Raw genomic sequence first — 13,079 nt, 5'->3', positions numbered from 1 at the left:
ATATTTGTAATAATAAATTATTTTATCAAGATGGCACATTTTTTTTATTATGTATAAAATCTATTAGAAGTAAAGAAATGGCTAAGCTTTTTCTTAACAACATCTATCGCTATTACAGATTGCCTAATGATATTATATTAGATAAAGAAACTCAATTTATATCAAGATTTTGGATAATCCTTTTTAAGATTTTAAAGATGGATATAAAGCTCACTTTGACTTTTCATCTTTTTGAGCCATATAAAATAGTAAATATCTCAAGAAGAAGACAAATGTCACTTTCTCCTAGTTAAGATGTGTGTCTTACAAAGTTAATATGTTTTAGAAGTTTCATAAGACATCGCCACATAGCTCCTAGTTAAGAGTATATATAAAGATAAGAGTGAAGCCTTCTTCATTCTTACCAATGCTTTTCTAATCTTTAGTCTTGTTTCAAGTCTTTCTAATCTTCTTATTTTTGGCAATATCCATTCTAGTTCAATATTATATCATCTATGAAAGACTTTTTAATTCTTTTTAGTGATATGAGAGTTTATTGAGGATTTTTTTTCCTTCAAGATTCATGTCCTTAATAGAGATATTTCCATTGATCATTATTTAATATTAGATACAAAAAAACATCTCTAATATGAATATTTGTCTTAATAAATTCTACTTTAGACTCCATATCTACTATTAATAATCTATTTTCTATTTCTTCTAAAAATTCTACTACTAACTCACAAAATTTGTGATTTTAAACAAAATAGGTGTATTTTTATACTAAATACTCAAGTGAAATAATTCAATGACTTACAACATCTAATATCAAATGAAAAACTCTACAAAGAAGGATAGTCCATTCTCTTTAAGGAAAATCTCATTATTAAGGAATTAGAATGTTAGATTAAAGGTAGATGGTCTACAACCTTCAAAATACAATAATAGAAGTAGAATATTCTACTCACTTCTAAAAACAAGATAAGAGTAATGAGTTAGTAGTCTTGTCAAAATATCAAAGGCATAAATCTCAAAGAATCAAAAATAAAATATACTCTAGTCTAAGTCTAAAAGAATCAATATTCATTCAAAACTAATATAGTATTAAAATTGGAATAGCTATTGCCAAAGACAAGAAGACTAGAAAACCTTGAAATAAGACTAAAGACTAGAAAGGCATTGACAAGAATGAAGAAGGCTTTATTCTAATTTCTATATATATTATGTAACTAAAAGCCATGTAATGACATTATATAAGACCTCCAACACATGTCCAATTTGCAAGACACATGTCTTAACTTATAAGATAAGTTTCTTATATGTGCACTACATTGTTAGCTTGTACCACAAGCTACTAATGCATTGTTGTGATACACTTAATTTAAAAGCATCAAAGATATTTAGAGGGTAATTAACTTTACTAACAGGAGGGGAGGAATATAATGCTAATATATTTATAAATTTGAATGGGATTTAAAATAGGAGGTTATTGGCTTGAATAGATTATTCAAGCTTTGAAGTTATTATCTTTTAGGATAGATATCCAATTCTATAGTGGTTTAAGGTAGATATCAAGAAAAAATTAAGATGGAAATTTTGGCATCAAGTAGGGATTTTTTCTTTTCTTTTTGATTGGATAGGATTATATAGGAGAGAGATTGCTGGAATTTTGAAATATTAAGTTTCAAGACTAGTTTGGGATTTTTGATGCAGCTTATTAAGTTTTCATTTTTTTGAGTTGAGATTTAAAAAGAAGTTAAATCTCATTGTTAGATTTTCAACAAGCTTTAGCACGTAAGAAGAAAAGGTGTGGCAAAGGAGGTCCATTCAAGTTTGTAAGACGGGGAGGGGGTTGTTAGAGTCTACAAGGCAATGTAATTCAAGAATGGTTTGGAATTTTTTGTGCCATTTCCTATATTTTTTTTCTTTTTGATCTAAGATTTTGAAAAAAAACTAGATATCATTATTAGCTTTTCAAAAAGCCTTAGCTTGCAAGAAGAAGAGTTTTGAGGAGGGAGATCCAAGCTAATTTATAGACGGAGATTTTGAAAGTAGTCGCTGCAATAAGTAGCCAACTTTTTTTCTTTGATTTGACTGTCATTTTTTTCAAATTTTTATTTATTAATTTTGACAATTTGAAGTTTATAACTTGAATTAAACTCAATGAGTTAAACTTTGCTTAGATTGGATTAGTAATAATTGAGTGATAGATATTTTAGTAAAAAGAGATTTAGATTTGAGATAAGAGCTAGAAGTTAGATTCATCTTAGTACAAAAAAGAAATTAATCTTTAATTTGTACTCAATCTTTGAGCTTCCTTTTTATATTTGAGTACACTTGGATAATATTTTACTTCTTACAATCTACTTGCAATCAAAGACCTCATATTTTCCTAAGGAATCTTACCTTTTTGACAACATATAATACATGGCTAACATATTGGCCAAGTTTCTAACCTATCAATTACTTATAAATACATATAAAGGTGAATATGCATCTATAGAGCTTCTAGGAAGCTTTCTTACAATATATTATCAAATTAACCTACTTTTATCTATTCATAATATCTAAATAACTATTAGTATAAATATGTATGTCCATAATAGCATGCCATTATCAATAAAAGTCAAAGATAGAATATTTTTCTTTTAGTAGGATTAGCAAAATTTAACCTTCTAATTACAAATTCATATTGTCTTATTGCCTAATATTTTGAGATCTTATTCTATACAAAATATTATAAAAATTTGTAGTATTTATTTTACCAAGAAATCTCTATAAATTTATTTATTTCAAAAAATGTTGTCAAAATTATTTTTTTTTCATTGTCTATAGACTGAGACTTTAATCACATCATCATTTCGATCAAAAATTACTTGATGCATTTTGTAAAGATGCAATGCCAATTAAAACACATTTGAAACTTCTTCATGGATTTTCATTCTAAATAAACCTTGTATTGTCTTTGAAACTCTAATATACCATGCACCAATATATTACTTTACCTCATCCTATTCATTTTCAATTTGAATAGTTGTATAATCATATCCTTTATAGATGTATTTATCAATATATTTCACAATGCAAATTGAATTAGTTAATTAATTATATTTTTTAAAAAAAACTTAAAATATTATATTAAAATTTTATGATTAAATATTTTAGAACTTTAAATTTTGCATAAAAGATGGATCAATAATATGTTTAAGTCAAAAAAATTAACAAAAAATTAAATGATTTTTTTAATAATATTATTTTTAAAAAAACCAAATTTTATGATTGCATTTATTTATTTTTTGATAAAAAGAAGCTATTAATTCTAAATAAGTATAATTAATTATTATTATCTTGATTATATTCTTGGTTATATGAAAAAATCAATATGAATTTATTTTTTATTAATTAAAAATATATTAAAAATATATCATATTAAATAGAAAATAAAAATACTTCAAGATTATGTTGATAGAATTAAATAAATATACTAAAAAGAAGGATTTTTATTAAATAAATAATATTTCATATATATATATATATATATATATATATATATATGTTCTAATTATTTTTTAAATATATGTTTAAAAATCATTTATAAGTACTAAAATAATTTGAAATAAAACTAACTATTAAAGAATATCTAATATATATGTATAATTAAATTATTTCTAATTATAATACATCTAATACATTATTAAGATTTTACTAGTAGTAGCTTTTTGTAATGTCTAGACATTAAAAAATTAATAAAAAACAAACAAATAGAAAATATTCTCTTTACATATTAAGATTAATCAAGTAAGTATTTAATTAAAATTTATACTATTACTTTCTTTCAATAAATATTTATATCATTTTAATTTATAATTTAATGAATGTGATTTTATTTAAAACTCAAAAACCTTGAGCAATGTAAGATGATTATTTGAAAAATGTTTTCAAAACAAAGTCACAAAAACAAAAACCAAATTTGAATAAAAACTAGTTAATAATAAATACTACTAGTATGGAATGTTAATGTTGTGTTCATCTTATTTTAGAATTAACTATAGAATTGTTTGGGAGATTCATATGAAAAAAATACATTAAAAAAGTATTCTAAAAATAATTCATTTAAGTCAATGATTGAACAACAAATCAAAAGTTTTTGACACCCATTATTGGTCCTTTATATGAAGTACATACAAATTCCTTTAATGGCTATATGTGTTTGTTTTAATCATCTTTTACTTTATTAATAATTAAATTATTTCTTATTAGAACTAAAAAAAGATAAAGGAAAACAACAACTTCTTATCAACTTTAGACAAAGTTTGAGACATTCTCTCATTGGTTTCCTATAATACAAAGAAATCATCTAATAATAAGAATACATGTTAAAGATAGGTTTACATCATCAAACATCAAAAACTTAATTTTTGATCACCTCTATAGCTCTTCTATTTAGTAGAACAGTGCAAATGGCACCTTTGTCAAGGAAGCTTAAATTGATATTATTATCAATATATATGTATATATATATTGCATAGACCAATGCTTTTATTAAATAGATCCACACTTAATGAAGAATATAATATGGTAATTATAATGAATGTGATTGGTTTTTATTGGTTGCAGGTCCAATAATGGGGAAATGAACCTAGAAATCATTATATTACATAGACCAATGCTTTTATTAAATAGATCCACACTTAATGAAGAATATAATATGGTAATTATGATGAATGTAGTTGGTTTTTATTGGTTGCAGATCCAATAATTCTAGAAATCATTATTTTTTTTTTCATGATAGTTAAGATGGGTGAATATATTTAGTAAAAACTTGGGTCTATTTAACATTCCCCTTTTATTATATATAGAAGTAAAAAGAAATGAGGAAATGGAGCATGCCACTGCTTTGTGCTGGTCGATGGTGAATAGAACTGAGAGGGAGATTCTCCCACTCAAATAGCATCTTCGATCGCTTTGCACCCGAATTGGGGCTTAGGGTTTTAGCAAATTGTCGGCACCTGAGGGTCAGCAATGAACGGTGCTGTGCGTCGATCGATTTCGAAATGTTGATCAATTTTGATTTCTTGCTTTGTAGCGAATTTTGAGAGGGGATTTATGCGTGTCGCAGAGCGAGTGAGATTTCTGCTTCAATTCTATGCACCGAGGTCGGAATTGAGGTGGAGTTTGAGTCGGGGATTGATGGGGGAGGATTGCCGTGGGCAACGGCGGAAAATCTGGCAGGGAACCAGCCGCTGGTGTTGTCACTGCACAGTCAGTGTCTTTGCGTCCTGAGCTCAAGGAAATTGGCGCTGGGATTGGGTGCTCAAATGACCTACAAAACTGATTTGTGGGAGGTTTTGACGTGAGAGCCGAAGAACGGTCATTGCACTCAACGTTGGCGAGTTAACTAACACTGCCGAGTGTGCGTTGTCGCTGTGACTTAAGGGCCAGATCCTTTGTGGGAGCTGGAACAAGTGATAAGTCGTAGTTTACTTAAACATCCTTTGTAAGTATCTTTAGGATTTTTTATTTTTTTCCACGTTGGGAGCATTGCGCCCTCGAATCCAGAACGCATTTCAATCGATATTCTGGCAAAATTACGTTAATCTGCTTAGTGTTTAAGCGCATTGTTGGTTTTCGAATAAAGTCGAAACTTTACTGATTAATGGGTCAATCAGCGTCGAATGCCAACAGCAGTAGTAGAAGAGCCTGTCACGTTTTCCTTAAAGATGGCTTGCAGCAACTCATGAGTGGAATTATTGGGCAAGCTGGCGCTCAATTGACCCTCGTGTTTTAGAGAGATTCGTTTTGCAGCTAGAAGCATTTGTTACAAGCAAGGGGTTTTTGAGTACAATATTGGAGGAAACATCAGGGCTGCATTGCATGTTGTTGTTTTCCGCTGTTCAAAAACTTTACAATTCGACAATAAATTATACGTAACAAATGCAAGAAGAACATGCTCTGTGTTGTAATAAAATTGTATGATAACTTTTCTGAAGGCTATTATCTTCCTGAATACCGTTATCTTTCTGAAGTTCGCTTGTCACTGTGAGACCCAAACAGTGGTTTGTTTATTTGTTTGGGAGGTCGTTTCGGATATTTGTTAGTCACGGAAATGCCCTTTCTCTGATCATTCAAAGGAGGTATTATTCCTGTTCGTGACAACATTTTGTGATGTATGTGACAGCTAGTGATCCTTCGTTGGTCAACATGTGTGGCATTGCATTGAATCTCTCTGGGGTTCACATTGAGGGTCACCTAGGTGCTGACGGTGGAAGTCCTGTAGAGCAAAAGGTGCGTATTCATGTACTAAAAAGGTTCCCTTGGATTAGTCTAGGATTCCCTCTTCTGCAGGTAGAACATCTTTTCTCGCATAACAGCTTAGACTGCTAATTCTTCTACAAATTCTTTGCGCCTTTAATCTTTTTTTACATTGCGCGGGCAAATCTACGATTGTTGAGGATGTATTCAACTTCAGATATCCTAATTAATCGTTGAGCTGCTCTTCTTCTTTTTTCTTTTTTCTGTTTTAGTTTTATTTGGCAACATATAGGTGTCCTCGCTGTAAGCACACATCGAAGGTTTATTAGTACATGATGCCAGTGAGTTCCAATAGTTGCTGCAGAATTCACTTTCACGAGTTACTGTTATTTTCGGTGAGGGTCCATCATAGTCGTTTGGGTTCTTTTGACAGATTTCGGTGATGCCCTTGGTCGCCAGTTACTCTTAAAGAGAGAAATGATTTAAAGGAAGTTGGCTAAGCACATCTCTAACACTTCCTAGCAAAAGTTACTATTGAAATGAAACATTTGTTCTTATTAGTAGTGTTGCATATGGCAGGATTCACAATTCGAGGGACCTAGCCTTGCGGATATTTGTGAGGGACTGAAGCGCAGGGGTCCAGATATTATCAACATTGAAACGCTTAATTTGACAGCCGTTCAAAGCTCCACTGACCTGCAAAGTGTAGCTAATGTAGAGAACTCAGTACATGTGCGTGCTCAGGTTCAGTCAGTAGCAGATCTGGTGGTTCAAGAAAAGAGGGATGAACCAACTAGCACTAAGATACAGTTTGTCGGTGCCTTGCTATCGTTACGGGGTGATTCCCCAGTCTCGCAGCCACTTAGAGATACTGCAGGCAATATACTTATTTACAATGGTGCGTTCGTATCTTATCCATTTTGAAGCTTCATGAAACTTGAGTGGCAGCGTAGTGTGAGAGCAAGACTTCTTTTGATCCTTAATGATTTTTTTATTTTTTTATGGTCTGTCAATCTATGGAGCAGGAGAGATTTTTGGAGGCCTTCGGGTGCAGCCGGGTGAAAACGACACACTGGTTTTGATGACAGCTTTGGCCACGTGCTGTGCTTGTGATTGCCATGCGTCACTCAGTAACATCCCGTGTGCATGCAGCACACGGGACACAACGGGTGTACACAAGACAGTACCGAAAATCCTTTCAGCATTGCGAGGGCCATGGGCTCTTGTTTATTGGCAGGTTAATGGCTTGTAATCATAATTGTGTTATTATGTCTTACTTATGCTGCACCTGATGGTAGGTAGGTACTTACTCAGCCCGTTTTATACGTATTGCGCACTAACTATTTGAAATTTTGTGTCATACATCAGAAGCTGCCTTTACTCCTAGATATTGCTCCAATTCTGAACGGTGGGACATATTCTGACGTTGAGAATTGATCTTCGTTGAACTTGTGTACACTTGTATTCTTAATGCCAAGTTATGTTTGTTTTCTGATCCAGGCCAAACATCAACTACTCTGGTTCGGAAGAGATGTACTTGGACGGCGAAGTCTCCTTTTGCATAGACCATCATTGTCGGACCCTCGCTTACTATTGGCGTCAGTTGCCCCTGCTGGAAGTACCGCTCTAACAGGCAGGAACGAAGATGTGCATGCGTTCCAATATTGGGAGGAATTGCAGTGTGGTATCCATAGCCTCACATTGAAGTCCGAAAACCCCGTAGGCACGTCAAGTTCTTTCAAAGGACTAACTCGACAGCATGTGTGGGAAGACCCACTTTTGTTGAAGTTGGTTTTGTGGGATCGACAATATGCGGATCCTAGCAACCTCACCGAAGCCCTCTTACTTACGGCTCCTCAACAAGGGAAAGAGACCACTGCTGATTCTGTTCTGAAAGCATTACGACATTCTATGGAAAGGCGAACCAGTAACATAAGGAGGCCTCAGCAGGTAAGTGCTCATAATTAGAAGACCAATTTGGTCACTTAAGAATTTTATTTGAACGATGCCTTGCATATAAGTATTTCTGCTGTTTGGAGTTTGTGGATCAAGTTTTGCATCTAGTTCTAACAGTTTGTGTGGCTATTTCTGTCTGAGCAGGAGTTAGTTAGAAGTAGCTCTGAAGATCTCTGTTTGGGAGAGGATAATGCATACACTCCTGTTGCTGTCCTGTTTTCTGGCGGCTTGGACTCTATGATATTAGCAGCATTGTTGGATGAGTGTCTACAACCTGATTGTATGTATGGCGTTTATGATTCGTCTCACTGGTTGCATTCAAAATATATCTAGAGCTACTTACCATAAAGTTTAAGTTTTTATGTTGCTTGCATCTAATCCAGGATATTGAACGTGGTTGATGTGTGTTCCTAGATGGGATTGACCTGCTGAATGTCAGTTTTGAGACCTCTACTGCACCTGATCGAATATCAGCTATTGCAGGCCTTGCAGAGCTTAGGCGACTCTCACCTTCCAGAAGGTAAACCTTTCAAGTGTCACCTTTTAAAAATATAAATTCATTTCCCTCACGTTGTTCTTTGGATAATATAACCAAGTATATGTTTTTTTTCTTTGTGCTCTCGACTAAATTGTCGTAATTTATTTCATGTTTCTCAGAATACATTGTCCTCATCTTTTTATTTCTAAGAATTTGTAGGTATGGATATTCATCTGCCATATTTTATACGTTGTGTTTTTGTTAATTGCTTTGAGGGCAGGTTTCAAGGAGCAGAACATAAGAACTCTGGTTCGGAATCTTGATAATGTAGGTATAACTGATAAACTTGAGATTTTGATGGTTGCAGGTGGAGATTGGTGAAGGTTGATGCCGATCTTACATCTATGGATTCATACCGCTCTCATTTACAGTCCCTAATATGTCCTTCCAATACATTTATGGTAATATTTTACTTCGATTATGTCCTTGGTATCGAGGTTGTGCCAAAAAGAGTTTAGTTTTATCGGATCTTCAACAACTATAGTTCTGCTGTCTTCTGATTTGGTTGTAATCTATGTTTACCTCTACGAACACTGAAAAGTTAATGTTTCAATCCGTACTAAATTTGAACACTAGTCGTAGTGATTCTTTGTCAATTTATGTCATTTGTGATAAATGTCGTAGGTCAAGAGTTAATCCAAATCGGAAGAAGTAAACCCGGACTTAGAACGCTTATTAGCCAACTTGAACGTCGAAGTAATATATTTTAGTACATTTTTATGAAAACTTGTTTTTCTTCTTGCCTACCAAATGCAGTTTTGATTTATCTGCATTTGGTATGTCATGGAAGCTGACCTCAAATATAATGAATTAGTTTATTTTTGTGCAGTATATGGTTAAGTGTAGATTTGTTCGCTTTAATGATGGTCAGGCCCTCTGGCTGATGTAGGATCTCAACATTGGAACGGCTTTGTGGCTTGCTGCAAGAGGAGAAGGGTATCTGCACGATACCCAGGAGCGACTCGAGCCAATTAGGCTAGAGGATGAAGATAGTAGGACCAAGTACAGGTCTAGTGCACGTGTGCTGTTAGTTGGAGCTGGAGCTGATGAGCAGTGCGGAGGCTATGGACGGCACCGCACAAAATACAGACTTGGCGGGTGAGGCCATTGTGTCTCCGCGCACTGTATGACCAACACCTGGGAGCTAGTTTTGATCTGCCTGGAAGTATCAAGTACAGAGTATATGCCATTGGTCATGTATACTATTCAATTAGTTGTCTTCGGCAAGATGAAAATAATTTTTTACTTGTAGGTAGAAGACTTGACCCCTCAGAAATGCTCTAAATTTTGGTAGCTTTGTGAATTGGCTAACTCGCATCCCTAGCACAACAATAATTGTGGCGCCAGTGGCATGTTCATTTCATATAAATGTATCGAACTGGTCAAGTTTTTAAAATGATGGCCTTAAACTGAGGTTCATGTTTGCATGCATATTCATATAAATGAAAAAGGTGGCTGGGATTGGTTGGTGCAGATGGGCAGCATTGCAAGCAGAGATGAGGATTGACATGCAGCGCATCTGGAAGCGAAATCTGGGGAGAGATGACCGTTGCATGGCCGATTTGGGTAAAGAGGTAACAACAAGCATTGTAACATTTTTATTGTACTCTTGGATGCACAAGTTGTAGGCAGTGACCGTATTTAGCAAGATAGACAAGCGCATTCCTGTTTTGTACTACTTCGGATAATGTGTTGGTTCTTGCATTGGCAGGCAAGGTTCCCGTTTCTTGATGAAGAAGTAGTGGACACTCTTCTCGATAAGCCTCTGTGGGAAATTGTAGATCTACGGCTACCAATTGGAAATGGCGACAAAAGAGTTCTTCGTGAGGTTCGTCTATTCACGCTCTTGCAGACATGCATACAAGATTTTATGTGAAGCGCGTACACAATTACATATTTAATCTGTTTTTTTTGGGAGAAATAGGAATCGATTTCGTCGTTTGACCTGATCAGGCTAGAAATCACGATATTTCGGGGATTTGTTACTGTGCAGGTGGCCATGAGCTTGGGATTGCCAGGTGCTGCGACTTTGCCAAAGCGTGCAATTCAGGTACGTGTAGTAATTGCTCACGAATTTTAGTCGTCATGCTCTTTCGACAATGAATAAAGTGCATTTCAGATATAGTATGTTGCCGGATATTTTGGAACAGCACTATATCTTAAAGTGAAAGTGTTGATGGAAGCATACTGACATGTCTTAGTCTCTGGTTGCAGTTTGGGAGCCGCATAGCACGGGAATCGAACAAAAGGGAGTTTGGGAGCAACCGTGCCGCTAATCAAGCATCTGCAGGCAGTGCTTTGCTGTCGGGTATTGTTCGCTTAGCATAGGTAGTGAGAGCAGTGACTTTGATGTGGAGACAGGCCAGATTTAATAGTCTGGCTGTAGATTATTTTGTTATTCAGCCGTAATGTGCTTACATTTCTTTTACAATTTTTTTTGTGGCAAAGAAATGACAATAAACAAATCAGAGTATTGGAGTTGTACCATCTTTCTAGCAAAGCCTGTTTTGTGTAATTGGAAGGAATGTCTATTCGCTCGTGGTTTCGTTAATGTATTTTAATACGAACTATAGACGCGGACTAAAAATTATTCTAGGTGAGATTCGTCGGTTCTTGCATGGAAAAATTCTGTGGTTCGACTGGCTAGCTATGATCAAAAAGTTGGATAGATGTCCATAAGGGACCGGAGACGTCGTCCTCGTGAGGTGATTCCTCAGCAAATCCTGAGAGGCCCATTAAGCTTAATGGTAGATAATCCATCATATCGAATGCCAATCTATCCGTAGGTGAAGGATAAGTTTTGAAACTTGACCCAAGTGATTTTTCTAAATTAAAATCTAATGAATTTTCTGATTGAGGGAGCTTGGGACACGGTTGCTCCAATCCCGACAAGCCGTTATCATATGTGCAGCTCGCACTGCTGCAAGGGTCATCTGTGTAGGGGCCTTGATCTACTTGACAATTGAAGGTGCTCTCAAATTCCAAACCTGTGTCAAATTGGCAATGCAATAACGAGTCGCCTGGGCTTAAGAATTCCTGTGGAAGTGGGTCTACATTCTGCGGATTTGTATACAGATTGTCAGCGCATTGAGCAATGTCGTCAAATGAAGGGCTGGGCCAGCCTCTCTGGTCCTCAACATTCTTACCCTTAGATTCCTCCGCGTCTAGAGATCCGTCAGAGTCGGAGCTTAGTTTCAGGCCTACACTGTGATTCTCATGGTCGATGCCCATCTCTCGGAGTCTTTTTTTCAGGTGCGTATTCCAGTGGTTTTTAATCTCATTGTCCGTCCGACCGGGAATGCGGCCAGCGATTAATGACCACCTACAACAACAAAAAAAAACATCTCTGCCGTTCAGCATCACGGACAAATCTAAATTGCGCCGGAGGAAGGAAGTCATTTACGGTCTTGGTCTGTACAATTCAATGAACAAGTATCCCAGTTTAAGCGGAGATTCGATTGTGTCAGTTCATGTACCTGTTTCCCAGGAGAGCGTGCAGTGTAATGATAAACTCATCCTCGTCCTTAGAGAATTTCCCCCGTTTGAGGCCAGGCTTGAGATAGTTCTTCCATCGAAGCCTACAGCTCTTCCCATCTCTCAGCAGCCCTGACCCATCACAACAAAGCCTCTCAGGGCGTCGTCCACGACGTTTTCAATCGTCCACACAAACGCACTACACAACATCCTACACGACTCTTGCGAGACTGGCTTACCTCCATGCTTAGGTATCTGTCGCCAACACCGATCCCCGTATTTCTCGACACACTCAGTAAGGATCTTATCTTCAGCCTCCGTCCACGGACCTTTGGACACTGGATCTGTTCCTCCCGACCTTCTACTCTTACACCTATCTAGGAACAGGCCCATTTCATGAAAGCAAGCTGAACAGCGTAAATACACACTCCAACCCACAAACAGGATCTCAAGGAGATGCTACTCTAATTCTCCGAATCCAGGACCACGGCACACACCCAGAATCGTACACAAACGAAGCTGTCGTTCAGTTCAAGGTACCACCGAAAAATCAAGCTGTAGTTAATACAAATCAAGAGGACGGATGCCGATCTAATATCTAGACCCCGCAGACCTGATTACCATATTGTCTCGGGAAATAAAAGTAAAGAAATTGGCAACAGCGGAACAGTGCTGCCAATGGAAATAGAAGTCCAGTATGGGGCATTGTTGACGGTGTCGTCAGGAATCACTAACAGCATTCCATGGGAAGTGATGGGCAGATAACGTCAGATAACGTCAGAGATGCTTCGATGCCGCCCAAGTTCTACCCTCGGATCCCTGCTGCACCGCGTCCCCTCCCACTAAATTTTCACTTGCTTCTCCACGATCCCGTTGTCCA

General features: G+C 35.9%; 2 protein-coding genes across 6 annotated transcripts; one reads left to right on the top strand and one right to left on the bottom strand.

The window, feature by feature from the left end:
* Positions 1-4,964: 4,964 nt before the first annotated feature.
* Positions 4,965-11,212, top strand: LOC112290803 (uncharacterized). Of its 5 annotated transcripts, none has more exons than XR_016505974.1 (13): positions 4,965-5,476; positions 6,158-6,264; positions 6,811-7,129; positions 7,257-7,468; positions 7,732-8,181; positions 8,332-8,467; positions 8,602-8,707; positions 9,033-9,126; positions 9,615-9,897; positions 10,200-10,299; positions 10,437-10,553; positions 10,719-10,775; positions 10,940-11,212. XR_016505974.1 is itself a non-coding variant. In XM_024537511.3 (13 exons), the coding sequence occupies exons 2-13, from the start codon at positions 6,181-6,183 to the stop codon at positions 11,051-11,053; spliced, it is 1,998 nt and encodes a 665-aa protein (XP_024393279.1). In that variant the 5' UTR covers positions 4,965-5,476; positions 6,158-6,180; the 3' UTR covers positions 11,054-11,212. The 5 variants fall into 5 exon arrangements, 3 of the variants coding, with proteins under 3 accessions (XP_024393279.1, XP_090111322.1, XP_090111323.1); XR_016505973.1 differs by having other exon boundaries at positions 9,615-9,977; XM_024537511.3 differs by having other exon boundaries at positions 9,615-9,823.
* A 33-nt stretch (positions 11,213-11,245) lies between these two features.
* LOC112290804 (uncharacterized) lies at positions 11,246-12,847 on the bottom strand. Its single transcript, XM_024537514.3, has 3 exons — positions 12,439-12,847; positions 12,202-12,331; positions 11,246-12,047 (listed from the first exon to the last, which is right to left on the bottom strand). Exons 1-3 carry the CDS (start codon positions 12,590-12,592, stop codon positions 11,369-11,371), a joined length of 963 nt encoding a protein of 320 aa, XP_024393282.1. The 5' UTR covers positions 12,593-12,847; the 3' UTR covers positions 11,246-11,368.
* Between the last annotated feature and the right edge of the window lie 232 nt (positions 12,848-13,079).

The sequence above is a fragment of the Physcomitrium patens genome, chromosome 13 (genome assembly GCF_059467195.1).
Source record: "Physcomitrium patens ecotype Gransden chromosome 13, ASM5946719v1, whole genome shotgun sequence".
Taxonomy (NCBI): domain Eukaryota; kingdom Viridiplantae; phylum Streptophyta; class Bryopsida; order Funariales; family Funariaceae; genus Physcomitrium; species Physcomitrium patens.
Note: the sequence above shows the minus strand (reverse complement) of the source record. Positions and strands in the feature narration are given on the sequence as shown.

Coding starts and splice junctions, on each gene's coding strand:
- LOC112290804 (XM_024537514.3), bottom strand. CDS start 12,592: ATGGGCCTGTTCCTAGATAGGTGTAAGAGTAGAAGGTCGGGAGGAACA. Junction 12,332..12,438: donor ACAGATACCTAAGCATGGAG/GTAAGCCAGTCT, acceptor GTGATGGGTCAG/GGCTGCTGAGAGATGGGAAG. Junction 12,048..12,201: donor CACGCTCTCCTGGGAAACAG/GTACATGAACTG, acceptor TTGTTGTTGTAG/GTGGTCATTAATCGCTGGCC.
- LOC112290803 (XM_024537511.3), top strand. CDS start 6,181: ATGTGTGGCATTGCATTGAATCTCTCTGGGGTTCACATTGAGGGTCAC. Junction 7,130..7,256: donor CAATATACTTATTTACAATG/GTGCGTTCGTAT, acceptor TCTATGGAGCAG/GAGAGATTTTTGGAGGCCTT. Junction 10,300..10,436: donor TGGCCGATTTGGGTAAAGAG/GTAACAACAAGC, acceptor TTGCATTGGCAG/GCAAGGTTCCCGTTTCTTGA.